This window comes from Artemia franciscana, unplaced genomic scaffold (genome assembly GCF_032884065.1).
Source record: "Artemia franciscana unplaced genomic scaffold, ASM3288406v1 PGA_scaffold_1179, whole genome shotgun sequence".
NCBI classification, from domain to species: domain Eukaryota; kingdom Metazoa; phylum Arthropoda; class Branchiopoda; order Anostraca; family Artemiidae; genus Artemia; species Artemia franciscana.
This window is the reverse complement of record NW_027062617.1, coordinates 1,802,505-1,818,480: the sequence shown is the minus strand read 5'-3', so window position 1 is coordinate 1,818,480 and position 15,976 is coordinate 1,802,505. Positions and strand designations below refer to the sequence as shown.

The window sequence follows — 15,976 nt, the reverse complement described above, 5'->3', positions numbered from 1 at the left end:
TACTAGAAGCTAATATTACTGTACTTGCTCCCGTGCACAATGCCACCGTACTAATAAGCGCTTCTTCATATACAACTAGTAGTCACGCAATGCTGCAGAAACCGCAAGGACACCCGCTCTAACTCGTCCTTGTCCGGCTGAAGTCCTTGAAGCTATGGTAGAGTCCAGTCAGGAGAGCTTGTTCCAATCATTTTTGGACATACAGATTTCAAAATTGTTAGATGCTTCTGCAGCGTCAGCAGCTCTGCCGTATATGCATTAAAATTTCATAGGAGAAACTAAACTGCTAGAAACGCCTATCTTTCAGAACGACGTAGACCTTTCCAGTAGGCTTTTTTCACTAATTTGTATAAATACAGTGGCAGAAACTTATGGAAATAAGGGGGGGGGGGGTGCATATTTATCAGGAAACGAAAAACTGCCTACATAATCGAAAGCATGCCCACTCGTATTCTTAAACAAAAGTTTGAAATGGTAACAAATTCTATAATAGAGAAAGTATATGGGTTGTAGAAAGTATTATCTGCCGCAAAGCGGCTGAAACTTTTGAAATGAGTTATCAAAAAGTGGAATCGTCCTTATGTTTCAATCCCTTTGAAAACCTATTTAAGAGAAGAGAATACTTTAAGAAATTATTAAGAATATGAAGCAAAGGGTCTAAGTTTCTTTGCAATAATGCTGCGTTTTCTCAAAAGTGTAAGCCCAGAGAAAAGTACTACCCGTGGCAAGTGGCAACCCCGACGAGAAGGTGATGAGAGACTAAAAGTTAATGTTTTTAGATTGGAGACCCATAAATTTCTTGGACTCGAAACGAAGAATTCTTTCCGGAGCTGCCAGATATCGCTCTAAAGTATCTTCGCGTACCTACTAAAAGTGTGTCGAGCCAACCGGTATTTTTGATCGCCGATTAAATCAGACGAAAGCAGTATGCCCGGACAATGTCCAAAACGCTGGAAACCCCTATATTTTAACAGGTAAGCTTTAAGGATTGAACAGGTGTTCAAAAACAGCTGTTTTTTTAACATAACAGCCATTTTCTGTTTTACCAAAAAAAGAAAAAAGAGCAGAAACAGGTCTTCTGTTTTTTGTTGACCTGTTCTGTTTCATCCAAGCCCTGTTTTTTTCCTGCTTTTTTCAGGAAAACAGAACAGTGCCCATGCTTACTCTTGATAGATGAAGTCGAAGACTTTTTCCAAATACACAAAGACAATGTATACCTTTTACCTCCATTCAGTGTATTCCTCAATCAACATGCCTAGGACATAAGGTCGGAGCAGGAGCAAGATGGGTGACAGCCATTGTTGTTCATCTTGTGGGTACTTACGGAGGGGCATTCAAAGAATGATGTCCCCTCCCCCCCGTTATCATATTTCGATGCCTCTCCTTTCTTAGATGAATATGCATTTTATTCATTTTTCAATAACTTTCTCTGATTTTCAGATACACACACAGAATGTGATCCACACAGTTTTGCAGGCACTTAATAACTACTCCTAACACCACTAACCATCCATTATGGCTAGAAGCCGCCTCAGGCCAATACAGTAGCACATGCTCCATTTACACTCCAATCTTTTCGCAGCTTCATTCTTTACTCCCCCCAATAAAGTTCCAATTCCCTTGTAATCTCTTCTCACCCCACTTAGGGATGACCTGCTTTTCGCTTAGTCCAGGATGGAAGGTAAAAAGGAGTATCTTTGGAAATCTGTTTTCCCTCATCCATAAAATGTGGATAGCCACCTCAACCTTTCTTTCAGAATAGCCCTAGAGAGTGAAACCTAATGAGGTACCGTATTGATCATCTCATCACCTCTCAATACTCAGCCGTGCTTTAATTTACCGACACCTTGAGTTAGTTCCTTGGCAGGTGGCTCTACTCCATTAATACGATTTTTTTAACTAAATATTCGTATTTTGGTTATATTCTCTTGGTTTTTTTATTATGAGTTCTTATTGGTTCATTTTAAGTGTTATGTCAGTTCCTTTAGCCCTTTACGAAGGACTATGATATTTCTTTTAGCCCTTTTCTTATTCGAAGACCCTGGATGGCACAAAGCCTTTCCACGATCCTAAACTGATACATATAAATAAGTACATTTGTAACAAGACGAGTGAAGCTTTATTTAGAAAAAAAAATCGATCACAAAAGTTTAGCTACATTATTTTGCAAAACCAGACATAATTTACTTGTTTTCATCTCGACAGTGAAATTGTTGTTCACTGGGAGAAAAGGGATATCTCAAAATTGACTATTTAGGCCACAGATTTTCAAAGGGGATGTTATCAGCCACAAGACGTTTAGGACTCACTAGAAATAGACATTGCAAGGAGATGGCTGGCAAATTTCATCTAAGAGACAAGGAGACACACTACGTAAACCCATGGCCCAACTACTCCGGCAAGAGAACCCATTCCTTTTATTGTGTGTTAATTATAATCAAATCACCAGTATTTAGTTTTGTTCACTTCCAAACACCAGACTAAAATTTCAAAAAGAAAAAAAAAGAATCTAAACCAGCTTGATAAATACAATTTCTATAGAGAAATAATAGAATAAAATAGATTATGGAAACTAAAATTATTTCACAAGTCTTATTAAAATGCTGCGCACATAAATGCAACTCGCCACTCTTCGGATGCTTCTACGTACAGCGATTTGGACGCCTTTTTTTGTTTTTTTAAGTCGACCTTGGATAAGGAGAAACACAAAAAGAAAGAGAACTAATGAAACAAAAAGAAAGGTAAGAGTCCCTAAACCAAAACAGGGAAGAAAAAGCTGCCTTAGCAATTAACGCGTCGTCAAATGAGCTCTTGAGACAGATTATCATCACGAATAATTCAGTATTTATTATTTTCGTTCCCAATACAAAAAAAAATTATTTTATCTTAAATTTATTTTGTCCTTATTATTTCAAGGGGAGAACTAGCTACAATGTTCACCCTTTTACTTATTATTAGCATACAATAACCGCTAGTTATTTTATGGATCACATAAAGAGCTAAATTAAGGTATTAAATTTTATATTTTTATAAATTATATATTATATATATATATTATATACATATTATATATTTTTTATATTTTATAAATTGTAAAAGTGGAACATTTTTACCTAAATGTTCCACTTTTATAGGTAAATACTAATCTATAAAAGTGTATTTGTTTCAAAGCATTTGCTACCAAGAACCCGTTTGCCTTAATATCAACTTGATATCGACCTGCATTAGACAACAGGGGCGACTCTTCAAAATGCTTAGAAACCATTCTTAAAAATAAAATTTAATTAGGCTAAGAAAGGGACGTACACAGGAAGGGGAGGGGGGCTTTGGGGATAGAACCTTCTCCCAAATTCTTTTTTTCTATTTCTTCACAATTTTTTATTTAAATTTAAAAAAAATTATACCCTCCCCCCGAAAAAAAATATGCGCACGTCCCTGTTCCAAGGTGTTCGAAATTTTGAACAATCAGTAGAAGTTAAAAAGAATTTCAAAATCCTGGGATAAAGGGGTTTCACCCCCTTCACCACCGTACGAATGTAGCATCAGACATTTTCATGAGGTAATAAGAAGCAACAATAGACGCTTGAAGAATATATAAAAAATAGATGGCTGTCTAAGTTACGACGACTGGAAAAAAAAGAAAAGGAAAAAAGAGGTATTTCAAAGTGAAGTATGAAAAATAATCAATAGTTGAGTTCGACTTTTTATTTTTAAGGAAGGCCAGATTTTTGGACCTTCATCATCACCTTTGACGAGACAAAAGAGAAGATAACTTTAGCACGCAGATAATTTTTTAATATTTGATTGAATGGTGTTAAATGACCTAGCATTTGGAAATGAACAAATTCGACATCCAATGGGGTTTCATCCCAAATGGTCTCAGGATAGATAAACAACGAAAATAAGAGGTAACAACTCAAAAGGAGGATGAAAAAATACAAGGTTTTTTTTCAGTTACCGCACAAAACACAACACAAGCAACTTCATTTAGCATTCATACTTATTTGTACAAAATACCAAACTCGTCGAGTCAAGAGTAGGAATAGAATGTAAGAAGAGGAGATAGAGATATCTACACTTTGCACGCAATGGATGGCCTGTAATTTAATATGCCTATAATTATTATTTTCTACTAGTTAAAATAAGAAAAGATAGTTAAAGTGAACTTAAGAATACGAACTCCGACTATGTAATCTTTCATCAAAAGAAGAGGAAATATTCACTCAAACAACGGAACCCTCAACATTGACTCGACAAACTTGGCATGCAATGATACAAAAATGACAGAATTATGAGAATTTGATTAACCTAACACTACTAAAACGGTCAACGCCTTGGTGCACCAAAACCCCCCCGGTCAGTGCCCCTTCCTCCCATTCGTCCTCCCCTATCATCACGACGTGGACCTCTGTCTTCACCTTCTCGACGAGGACCTCGTTCATCATCTCTTCTCATTCCACGATTTTCACCATCGCGCCCTCGACCGCCATAGGGTCCACCACTACCTGAACGTTGTCCCCCACGAGGAGGGCCTCTTTCATCTCGCCTCTCTGTCCGCGACGAAAATGAGCTCCGCTGGGTTTTCTCTTCGACGTTGAATTGATGGCTCTTGTGGTAGATTGGCTAGAAGAGGGAAAAACTTGTGATAGCTATATTTACTCTTCGAGTTGACGATGATACTCTAGTACGAATGTTGCTTAAAACTGCTTTCATATACAAAGAAAAATAGCATATTCATTAGAATTAAAATAAAACAAAAGTTTTGTAAGGGGAGTTCTTTTCATTGGATGAAAATTCAACAGCAACTCAACTATGAAAAGAAAAGAAAAACATTTGAATAATCCATTTTCATGAATAAAACTACTGATTTAAAGCCACCCAAATAAGAACTAAAACGAACTGGGAAGTAGGAAGAAAAGTAACGAAACTCGTCTTATACGTTCTGAAGCAAAGTGCATACCTTTCTATTACGAAAGTAAAAATGTGAAAAAACAGAACTTACATTGAAAATATATTAAATATGTTTTTATATTTTATTAAAATATAAGCTATGTTAAAATTTAATTTTGAGACCTAACAGATAAAGTCCCGCGATTGCTGAAGAGGAGACACCCTACAGACTCATTAAACAAAGTAGCTATCTTGAGCTCAAAATACGAGATGTATATTGCTCAAAATCAATTCTTGAGCTTTGATATTCTCTGTGGCCATTGTCTTCGAATATTAACACAGCTATGTTTCAAACTCGTGAAATCTATTTTCTCAGAATCTCTTCTATAAGCTTTTATTCTTTTCGAAACATTTTTTCTGGAAAGGAAAAGTACTAAAGAAAGGAAGAGGCCAGAAGAAACTTAGAAAGGAATTTATGAATTGCTTTAAATATAAACATCATTTGGGAGTTCCAATTAAAAACACTAATTTCATAACCAACTAATTCTCCATCACTCGTCACATCTGATTTTTCTATTCTGAAAATGGAAAACAAGGGGAACACACGTTTATTTGTTTTTTTCCCTCTTAATTCAAAAACTATATGCTCACAACTTTACAAGCTAAAACTGATGACGGAACCACAACCCTTGAATAGAGAGAGAGGAGAGTGAAGGGGAGAGAAAGAGTGAGGAAGAGTTTGTGAGTCACGTATGCAGGGAGAACCTTCGGGACTCTATATCATCCTTTTCTCAGCCTGTCTGAAATTTAAACGAGATATGAATACGGAAATCGTGCAATAAATACTATAGAGCTAGCCGACTGACATCCCAAGCAAAAGCTTTGGAATCCTAGTTGCCAAACACCCTCAAGTGGGAAAAATCGAATAGCGAGGCAATATTTTCTAAGAAGATAAAGAGAAAGGGTATTTAAAGAATAATATCAAGCATTAAACGATATCCTATATTGTATGATAAGCACTATAAAGAATACAAGAGCATGGGAACCAAAGAAAATGCATGGAAGGAGGTGGTAAAAACAAACGAAAAATCAGGTAAAAATGTGTTTGGTATTTGTTCAATCTTTAAAATGAGTATCCTAGCTCACACTAATAAAAGGGGAAAAAAGTATCACAAGGTATTTCCCGAAATCTTGGATGACGCCTTGAAAAAAAGCGCTCTCAAGAAGATTCCTTGATTAAATTTTCGCCGAAAACGCTTGAGAGGCGTCGTCGACACCTTATGCACCGACCGGTGTGGCAAGTCCTTTCTGTCAGAACTTAGTTCTAGGGGATTTACTTGAGTAATAAAGCTAAAAGTCTCTCAAGTGCTTTAATAATAACATCTAAAATTTGAGTTGATTAGCCGAGTGGTTATCACTTCAGACTTGAAACCCCGAGTTCAGGGGTTCGAGTCCTGTGTCGATGGTTATTTGGTTCAGGAACGGGGGTCAATGGTCTGACTCTGTAAGCTAAGCCAGAGTTGACTCAGCTGTAAATGGATACCTCAAGAAATCGGAGGGAAAAACACGGGACACGTCGGATGATTTGCCCCCAACCACGCATTGTACTCCAGGCCAAAGGCAGGGAATCAGGAGATCGGTACCTGCGTAACGCAGACCATTGGCGAGTATGCGAAATAAGTCCTTAGTTTTAACAGAAGTCAGGTACGTGATTATATATGTTATTATATATGTTGGTTGGACAAAAAAAAAAAAAAAAACACGATCTGTGTAACGCAGACCATTGGCGAGCATGCAAAAAAAGTCCTTGGTTTTAACAGAAGTCAGGTACGTGATTATATATGTTGGTTGGACAAAATATAAAACACAGATAAACATAATTCGTATTTGCCAATAACTGCATCTTTGAACAAGAGCTAAGAGCTCATATGGCACTTGTGACGAGGCAAGAAGAGCTAAGAGCCAAGAGATCATATGGTATGAGCTCTAGCAAAATTCTATGAATCAATAGATTGGATTAACAGGAAAATAAGAGCTTAATGCCGGTCAGGATTTAAAATAAGAGCTCTGAGTCACGATGTCCTTCTAAATATCAAAATTCATTAAGATCCGATCACCCACTCGTATGTTATAAATACCTAATTTTTTTCAAATTTTTCCTCACCCTTTAGCCCCCCAGATGGTAGAATCTGGGAAAACGACTTTATCAAGTCAATTTGTGCAGCTCCCTGACACGCCTACCAATTTTCATCGTCCTAGCACGTCCAGAAACACCAAACTCGCCAATTCACAGAACCCCTCCCCCCAACTCCCCCAAAGAGAGCGAATCCAGTACGGTTCCGTCAATCACGTATCAAGGGCATTTGCTTATTCTATCCACCAAGCTTCATCCCGATTCCTCCACTCCAAGTGTTTTCCAAGATTTCCCCCTCCAACTCCCCCCAATGTCAAAAGATCTGGTCGGGATTTGAAATAAGAGCTCTGAGACATGAATTCCTTCTAAATATCAAATTTCATTAAGATCCGATCACCTATTCGTAAAATAAAAATACCCCAATTTTCACGTTTTCCAAGAATTCCGGTTTCCCCCTCCAACTCCCCCCAATGTCACAGGATCTGGTCGGAATTTAAAATTAGAGCTTTAAAGCGCAAGACCCTTCTAAATATCAAACTTCATTAAGATCTGGTCACCCTTTCGTAAGTTACAAAATACCTCAATTTTTAAAATTACCCCTCTCCCCCAACTCCACCAAAGAGAGCAGATCCGGTCCGATTATGTCAGTCACGTGTGTCTTAGACAAGTTTTTATTCTTCCCATCCAGTTTCATCCTGATCTCACCGCTTTAAGTATTTTCTAAGATTTCCGGTTCCCCTCAATTGCCCCCCCCCCCAAATTACGCTGGGTCCGGTTGAGATTTGAAATAAGAGATCTGAGTCACTAGGTCCTTCTAAATATGAAGTTTCATGAAGATCTGATCACTCCTTCGTAAGTTAAAAATACGTCATTTTTTCTAATTTTTCAGAATTAAATCCCCCCCCCCCCCAATAGAGCGGATCCGTTCCAATTATGTAAATCACGTATCTAAGACTTCTGCTTATTTTTCCCACCAAGTTTCATCCCGATCCCTCCAATCTAAGCGTTTTCCATGATTTTAGGTTCCCCCACCCCAAACTCCCCCCAATGTAACCAGATCCGGTAGGAACTTAAAATAAGAGCTTTGAGACACGATATCCTTCTAAATATCAAATTTCATTGAGATTAGATCACCCGTTCGTAAGTTAAAAATACCTTGTTTTTTTTAATTTTTCAGAATTAACCCCCCCCCCCAACTACCCCAAAGAGAGCGGATCCGATCCCTCCACTCTTAAGTGTTTTCCAAGTTTTAGGTTTCCCCCTCCCAACCCTCCCCCCCAATGTCACCAGATCCGGTCGGGATTTAAAATAAGAGCTCTGAGACACGATATCCTTCTAAATATCAAATTTCATTGAGATCCGATCACTCGTTTGTAAGTTAAAAATACCTCATTTCTTCTAATTTTTAAGAATTAGCCCCCCCCAACTACCCCAAAGAGAGCGGATCCGTTCCGGTTATCAATTATGTATCTAGGGCTTGTGCTTATTTTTCCCACCAAGTTTCATCCCGATCCCTCCACTCCAAGTGTTTTCTAAGTTTTAGGTTTCCCCCTCCCAACCCCTCCCCAATGTCACCAGATCTGTTCGGGATTTAAAATAAGAGCTCTGAAACACGATATCCTTCTAAATATCAAAATTCATTGAGATCCAATCACCCGTTCGTAAGTTAAAAATAACTCATTTTTTCTAATTTTTCAGAATTACCAAATTTCATCGTCCTAGCTTACCTGGAAGTGCCTAAAGTAGCAAAACCGGGACCGACAGAATTTGCGATTGCTATATGTCACTTGGTTAATACCAAGTGCCATAAAAACACTGCCAATGGCAAGAAACACTTAACAGTTCTTACCACAGATAAAACCTTATGTTTATTGTATAGCCTATCTTTCACAGTAAGTGATTTTGATTGAATCTTTCCACCTTTGAATTTGTCTGTAATTAATATGGTTTCTTCTATCTTTTACATCCAACTAAATATATATATATATATATATATATATATATATATATATATATATATATATATATATATATATATATATATATCAAGCTCTTGTTAAAATCTATTTTTGTTCGGCTGATATAAGTCACTGAAAAGATAATGTTATTCACAAGTCCGCAGATTTGAAATTCTCATTTATCGGATTGGCCAGGGTCATTCCAGGGCCCATCCCAACCCAAGTTTTACTAATATGAAAACAGTGAATTCACCAATGATTGGAATAGGTGGTGGGGGTTTTGCCTAAACATCGCACCGCGCAACAGTAGCCTCTTAAGTGGTGAGAATGTGATGATCAGTCCCTGCGCCTAGCGTGTGACTTCCTTTTGGTCAGGGGATAAAAAAAATGTAATAAACCTAATACATCTATCCGTCTAAAATTTCGAAAAAAGCACAATAAAAAAGTGAAGAAAATATAAGAGGTAGCTGACTAAAATTTGGAACGTGAACTTACTCTTTTGTTTAGTACTTGTTGAACAATTTCAGCCGTCTCAAAAGCAACAAATCCATAGTTGGCTGCACTGCGTGTTGAGGAATTGATTTTTACAGCAACCACTTTCGCAATAGCTCCAAAACATTCCTGATTAAAGGGTAAAAATAAAATCAGTGCCAAAACCAAAACTTGAAGCAATACTAAGAAAAAATTAAACTTATTGAGCTTGTTCAGATTTTGTTTTTAAAGCAAAATCGGGAATGGAGACTTAACAAATAGCATGATTCCACATCCACAAATAAATATAAGCTATGTGTTATAGCTGAATCCGAGTAATTCTGAACCGTTCCTGAAACCAAAACAAACTAGGTAGTAAAGAGCATAAACACCATTGAAGTAATACGATTTTTGCCCCCCCCCCCCAAAAAAAAAAACCATATGTAAAATTGAGCAGCACAGGGCAAAGTATGACAAACGAAAATTACAAAAAAGAAGAAAAAATTGGGATATTCTATCTATATTCCAAAATATAGCTGAATTTTCCATAGGTTCTATTTTATATTTCTTTTAATTCTTTTCTTCGTGTTTTTGGGGTTGGTGGTTAAACTTTTATAGCAGTGTAAAATAAAAGTTAAAGAAAATAATTTGCTAACTTATTTGAAAAAAATGAGTTCTATCCATTTTAACTTCGCTTGATTTTGACTCCGTGTTAAAAAAAAGAAAAAAAAGTACTTCAGACACAAAAACCTTCTGACATACACCTAGTGGACGCGAACTTAATAGTAATGGCATCTATAGTAAAGATGTCGGTACTAGACCAAGTAAACAGGAAGTAACTACTCGTTGTTCGTAGTTCCTGTAGTGCCCTATATGCCCTATATGCACTTCTATCATAGTGCAACCCTTCTACAGTTGCCACTAAGTCAAAGCTTTGAAATTATTTTCTTTACAGATAAAATCCTTTTTGACGTTACAATCAAATTCCTAGTGACGTTACCAGATCAAACGATACGTTTCACAGCTATTATTGTTGATTATTCACCCACACTACACAACAGGATAATACGTTGAATAATGCATATGCCCACACAAAAAAATAGAGAGCAAAAAACAACCGAAAAAGAGAAGGAAGAAAAAACAACTTAAAAAAGACCTGGCAAGTCAGTAGTGCAGAGGAACACGGACGCAAGCTCTGGTTGAAAGTCATCTGTGCTATTTCCAGTTATATTACAAAATCAGCAACTAGAAACTTTCGGTAAAATTCTAGTTAATTGACTTCTTGCTATCTCAGAAAGGGTTTAGGTTAGGAAAATGAAACTTTCAGGGATGAATCTACAGACTAAAGTATGTCCCGGGAAGGTATTTTGAAGCAACTACCTCCACTTTTTCTCCCTCTAGAGGGCACTGACCTTTGTTGACCTTTAAATATATGTGTGTTATAAAAGTGAAACCTTGCAAAATAGATCTTATGCTTAATTGAAGTACAACAAAATTGTTTTCAGCTTCATAACTTTGCTCAATTCCATTTTATAAGGTTTTAAAAGATATGCAAATACATTTCCTAAATTTTGAAGAGAAAAAAAACATTGATATGGCTCAAAATTCTACTCAAATAACAGGAATTGCATTTTCAAAAAAAGCAACTAGTAACTGAAAATTAAGGTAAAATGTTGTTTTGTCAAAATTTCAATAGGTATGTACCTGTCTTGTAGGCAAATTTCAGGGCCCTCTAGAGGGAGAAGGAGTGGAGGTTACTTTAAAATACCTTCCCGGAACATACTTTAGCCTGTAGACCCATCCCTGAAAGTTCCATTTTCCTAACCTAAACCCTTTCCGAGATAGCAAGAAGTCAATTAACTAGAATTTTACCAAAGTTTCTAATAAAAAACCGATTTTTGCCTAAAGGGGAAGAAACAAAAAAAAATTAACGAAACCTAAAATAACTTATGCGGTTTCTCTTTTTTTTCTCAAGAATGGGAAAAATTCCAGAGGCCAAAAGAACAGAATGATGACAGATTGTATGATCAAACTGGGTTAACGCACGTCTGTTCGGTTACCCTCTATTAGTTACAATCTTAGCGTATCCCAATAGGATTTTCATACTTATATCTGAGACTCAGCACTGCCATAGGAAGACCGCAAAATCTATAAGATTTGATGATAGAAAAATTTTGAAATCTACTATGAGGAAATACCTTTAAATCTGATTCCACAATACTTGGTGGTATGTTGCCAACAAAAACTTGATGAGAGTCTTGGAAATTCCAATCTCTTCCACCAGGTTTCATTTGTCCCATACGCTTGTTATCCCTGTCATCAAGACGGCCACCAACTGAAAAAAACCAGTGATTGAACTTAACGCTAAATCCCTAACCAAACCATCTAACTAGCCCTAACCAAACACCTAGCCCTTTTCAAAATCACTTTCAATGATCTTAGCTCTTTATTTATTCCTTTAAAAGAAAGTATTTTTAAGCCAATAATAATTTAGAATTCAAGGGCACCAATTCACAGAAATGTAAGAGGGGAGAGCGATATTTTTTTAATATGAAGATTTTAAAAACTCATAATTTGGGGGATGGGGGGATTTTGCTTATTCTTGATCTTTTAATAAAATAACCAAAAAGCACACAAATTTTCATAATCAAAGGAGGAGAGGGATGGATTGCCCCCCGCCACTCCTTATTAGCACCCCTGCTAAAAGGATGTTACATTTTTTTCAAGCAAAGGAGCAGCCTAGAGCATTGTTGATCTAGACAAGAACAGAAACTGGATGTCCCTTTCTTAAAACTAATACTTTTTATTTTATTGGTGTACAAGCAACAGCAAACACATGATTCGGCTGCAATAAACATAAAACACCAGAAAATCCATTTTCTAACTTTTAAAGAATGAAAATAGCGTCCAATTTAACAAATTTTAACTAGGGATTAGCAGACGTTGTTCTTTTTATCCCCGGGACAAAACTAGAGGACAAAATCAGCACTTTAGGCAGTATCATGGTTACAGCAGGCGCAGCAACCTAATAAGAGGCGAACCACAGCCCATAGTAACCAAAAGTTGAAAAACACGTTTTGAAAAAAAAAACTGCCGGATGAGAAAAAAAAAATGCCATCTATCACTGATTCAGAAATGGTAAATATTATTTCGGTTATAAATAAAAGTAAAATTTATAACAAAAAGAAACTTATGGTGACTTGAAAGAAAATACGGAAACCCCTAGAAAATGGCGTCAAGATTGAAATAAAAAGTGTACCATTGGAATCAGTGTGGTCGAAAACCTTTCATAGGCGTTGATATAGACATATACAGAACAAATTTATTAAGTGGGAATGAGAATAGGAATTACAACTTTAAAAAAACACTCGTCAAACCCAATAAATGTTGGAGCCGTTAAACAAAGCTACACAAAACTTCCGGCAAGGAACTGTTTAAGATACTTGGACGACAAGAAGCCCCTCCCATACCCTATTTTACTTTTCAGCCCTGTTGATAGCAAGTGTTTTTAATCTGGTTATCCACCAAAGGTTCGTCTATCCAAGAAATTACCCAGTCTGTTTCAGGAGACTTCTTTAAATTTTAAAAAAAGCAAAATTTGCAAATAAGTCTTTTGCAAACCTCACAAACTCCGATTAAATTTTTGGACTTGAGGCAAAGCCGCATTGAGGGGGAAAGGGGTTACAGGGTTTGAACCCCCCCAACACCCTTCCTCCAAAATTTGGACCCGACTCGCAAATATTTAACCAAAAAAGCATATAAACAAATTTGTGATGTGTCTAAAAAATTTCTTCCCCCCCCCCCCACCCTCGAAAAATAATTCCTAGATGCACTCTTGGTTTAGAGACATCGAAGGTGGAAAAAAAATTAGAGAACTAATGTTATGCTCATTACCGCAAGGCACTACTGAAGCCAATAACTTTACACACTTGATATTTTTTTCATACTAGAAAATGGAAAAAAAACCTATGTATTCGTTTTAATTACAATATGATGAAAATAGTGAACTAAGATGAAATAAATCCAATGTCAGAAGCGACCGACTTTGGATAAAACAGCGACCCTTTCTGACGGCAGCTAGAATTCAGTTCAAGGCAGAATTGGTAGAAAACACTACGACTCTGCTATGGGTAATAGTACGATTTTTTTGTAACATTCTCAGAAGTAGACAGTATTCAGTCAAAAATTCAAAAACTAAAGGGAATTTTAATTTCCCAAAAATATTAAGAAGTGAAAATTATAGCATTTTTGTGCATATTAGTTGAAAAAAATGAAATGAATTTAGTGGTTCTCGGGTATTTAATCAAATCTGATCATGATATTCTACAAATAAGAATCCAAAAAATCTGATTGTAAATAGGTATTTTAGCTATTATCTAGTCCCTTTTGCAAGTAAGGTGCAAACTGATTTACTTTCTTTTAATATTATGAAAGATAAGACAAAAAAGAGAAAAACTTACGTCCATTCATGTTTCTATACTCGACCTCATCATTTGAAGTTCTGCTTGACGGCCTTTCCCATGGCTCTTTATCAGCTTTCCCCTCTTTATCCCTATATCCACGAGTGGGCCGTACTCCGCGGGCAGCTCTTTGGGGCTGAGGGGGCATTGATGCTATATCTGCTGCTGGGGGAGAATCGACAGTTAGAGGGGTAACCTGAAAACAGGAAAGGTATGGTTGATTTTGAATTCAAAGTTCAAACTTTGTTTGAGCTGTTAACAAACCAAGTCGGCTAACTGCATATTTAAATTATTTTTAGATCTAAGGATCAAACCACACAACTGATTTGTTATCTACACTAACTCACTCATAGTTAAAATTTATAGTTGATATTTATTCTGCTATTTACATTTGGTTTTCCAATGGTTGCTGATCAAGACCAAATATTTGTTTTTTGACCTTAGAGGCAAACCTTATCATTAGCTCATATATTTAACCCCTTCCCCACCCCCTAACTGACTCATAGCTAAGATTCGAATTTATATATTTATATATATATATATATATTTATATATATATATATATATATATATATATATATATATATATATATATTTATATTTGTTGTTCACATTTCGTGTCCATTGGTTTGGTCATTAATGAGCTGTTCACAGACTAAATCTTTGTTTTTGGATCTTAGGGTCAAACTATATCACCCATTCGTAACTTTTATCCCGTACTAACTGGCTCATAGATAAGAAGATAGCTAAACCCAATTTATAGATGTTACTTATTTTGTTGTTCACACTTGGTTGTTATTGAGCTATTCACAAACCCGTTTTGTTAAATAAAATTTCTCATTGTTTCAAGATCTAAGGCACATTTGATTGATATATTGTTTGGTTTTTTATTAAGCTGTTCACAAAACAAATCGCTTGCCTTCAATTTACCTCTTTTTAGATCTAGGTATCCAACCATACCATAAAAACATAACACATGAGCACACATTAGCTGACTCATAGTTAACACTCCAATTTATAAAGTTGTTTTGTTTTTTTGCGGACTGACCAAAACCTCGGTTAACCAGGTTCTTGTTACGAAATTCATATTTACGTTCAAACATTAAGAGCCAAGAAAAGGCCAAAAGGAAGTGAGATAAAAAGAAAACATGAAAAGAAGTGATGACGAAAACAGAAGAAAATGAAGGAGATTGGGATAAAAATAAAAAAAGAAAAAATACAACAAAAAATCCAGCCTTGCGAAATTTCTCAGAAAACTGAAATAACACCATTTACATCTGTTAATCACTAAGTACACCATAAAAGGGAAGAAATCTACTAAAAACATGATAAAAAAAAAAATTCAGAACCTACTATTAAAAAAAAAAAAAAAAAAAAAAAAAAGTGTAATGACCAAACTGTGAAATTTTTTTTTCCCAAAGACAGATTTCAGCTTTCATGCTTAATTTTAGTATTTTCTGTATTTTAGTATTTTTAGTATTTAGTGCTTAATTTAGTATTTTCATGCTTAATTTAGTTATTTCTAGTATTTTCTATTACAATTATTAATCCGTTTATAAATTGCGTAAGTGCTGGAAACAGTTCTTAGCATATATTCAGATTTGGCTAAAATTTAGACTTAGAGATCTCAAGTGACGTTATCTCGAAAAGGCTTACTTGATTGACAGAAGAGAAAGGTGGCGGTGCCGTTGGCGGTAGTCCATGGTGAGCGCCACTTTTGAACAAATTAGCAAATGTTTTTGGTTCATTAGTCGAGGCTGCTTCCACTGGAAATAAATGTCAAGATTAGATGTTAAATATTTGGTAGCTTCAGATGAACTGAAACAGGAATATCCAAGCAGAAAGAAGTGACACAAAAATGTTTTAAAGACAATAACATTTTAAGTGAGCTCCAATAAAGTTTAGTCAGTCGCCAGAACCGGCACAGCCAGTTCCGGCTGGCTGCCAAACAGAACCGGCACTCCTGCCTCATTTTTGTCCTTGTTTGCTTACACACATTGCTGAGCATTATTGTGAAAGCCAAATGTATCAAACATTGCTTTGTCCAAATTCACAAACAACCC

The 15,976-nt window shown here is 36.1% G+C and overlaps 1 protein-coding gene across 1 annotated transcript in view; it reads right to left on the bottom strand.

Moving 5' to 3' along the window:
• Positions 1–3,928: 3,928 nt before the first annotated feature.
• The window catches only part of LOC136041200 (ras GTPase-activating protein-binding protein 1-like), a 37,131-nt gene continuing 25,083 nt past the window's right edge, over positions 3,929–15,976 (bottom strand). Inside the window, exons 7-11 of the mRNA XM_065725773.1 lie at positions 15,570–15,679; positions 13,914–14,109; positions 11,652–11,788; positions 9,478–9,603; positions 3,929–4,623 (exon numbers count right to left, since the gene is read on the bottom strand). Of these exons, the coding sequence (XP_065581845.1) occupies positions 4,327–4,623; positions 9,478–9,603; positions 11,652–11,788; positions 13,914–14,109; positions 15,570–15,679 (866 nt within the window). The 3' untranslated portion in view covers positions 3,929–4,326. The remainder of the gene's footprint in view (positions 4,624–9,477; positions 9,604–11,651; positions 11,789–13,913; positions 14,110–15,569; positions 15,680–15,976) is intronic.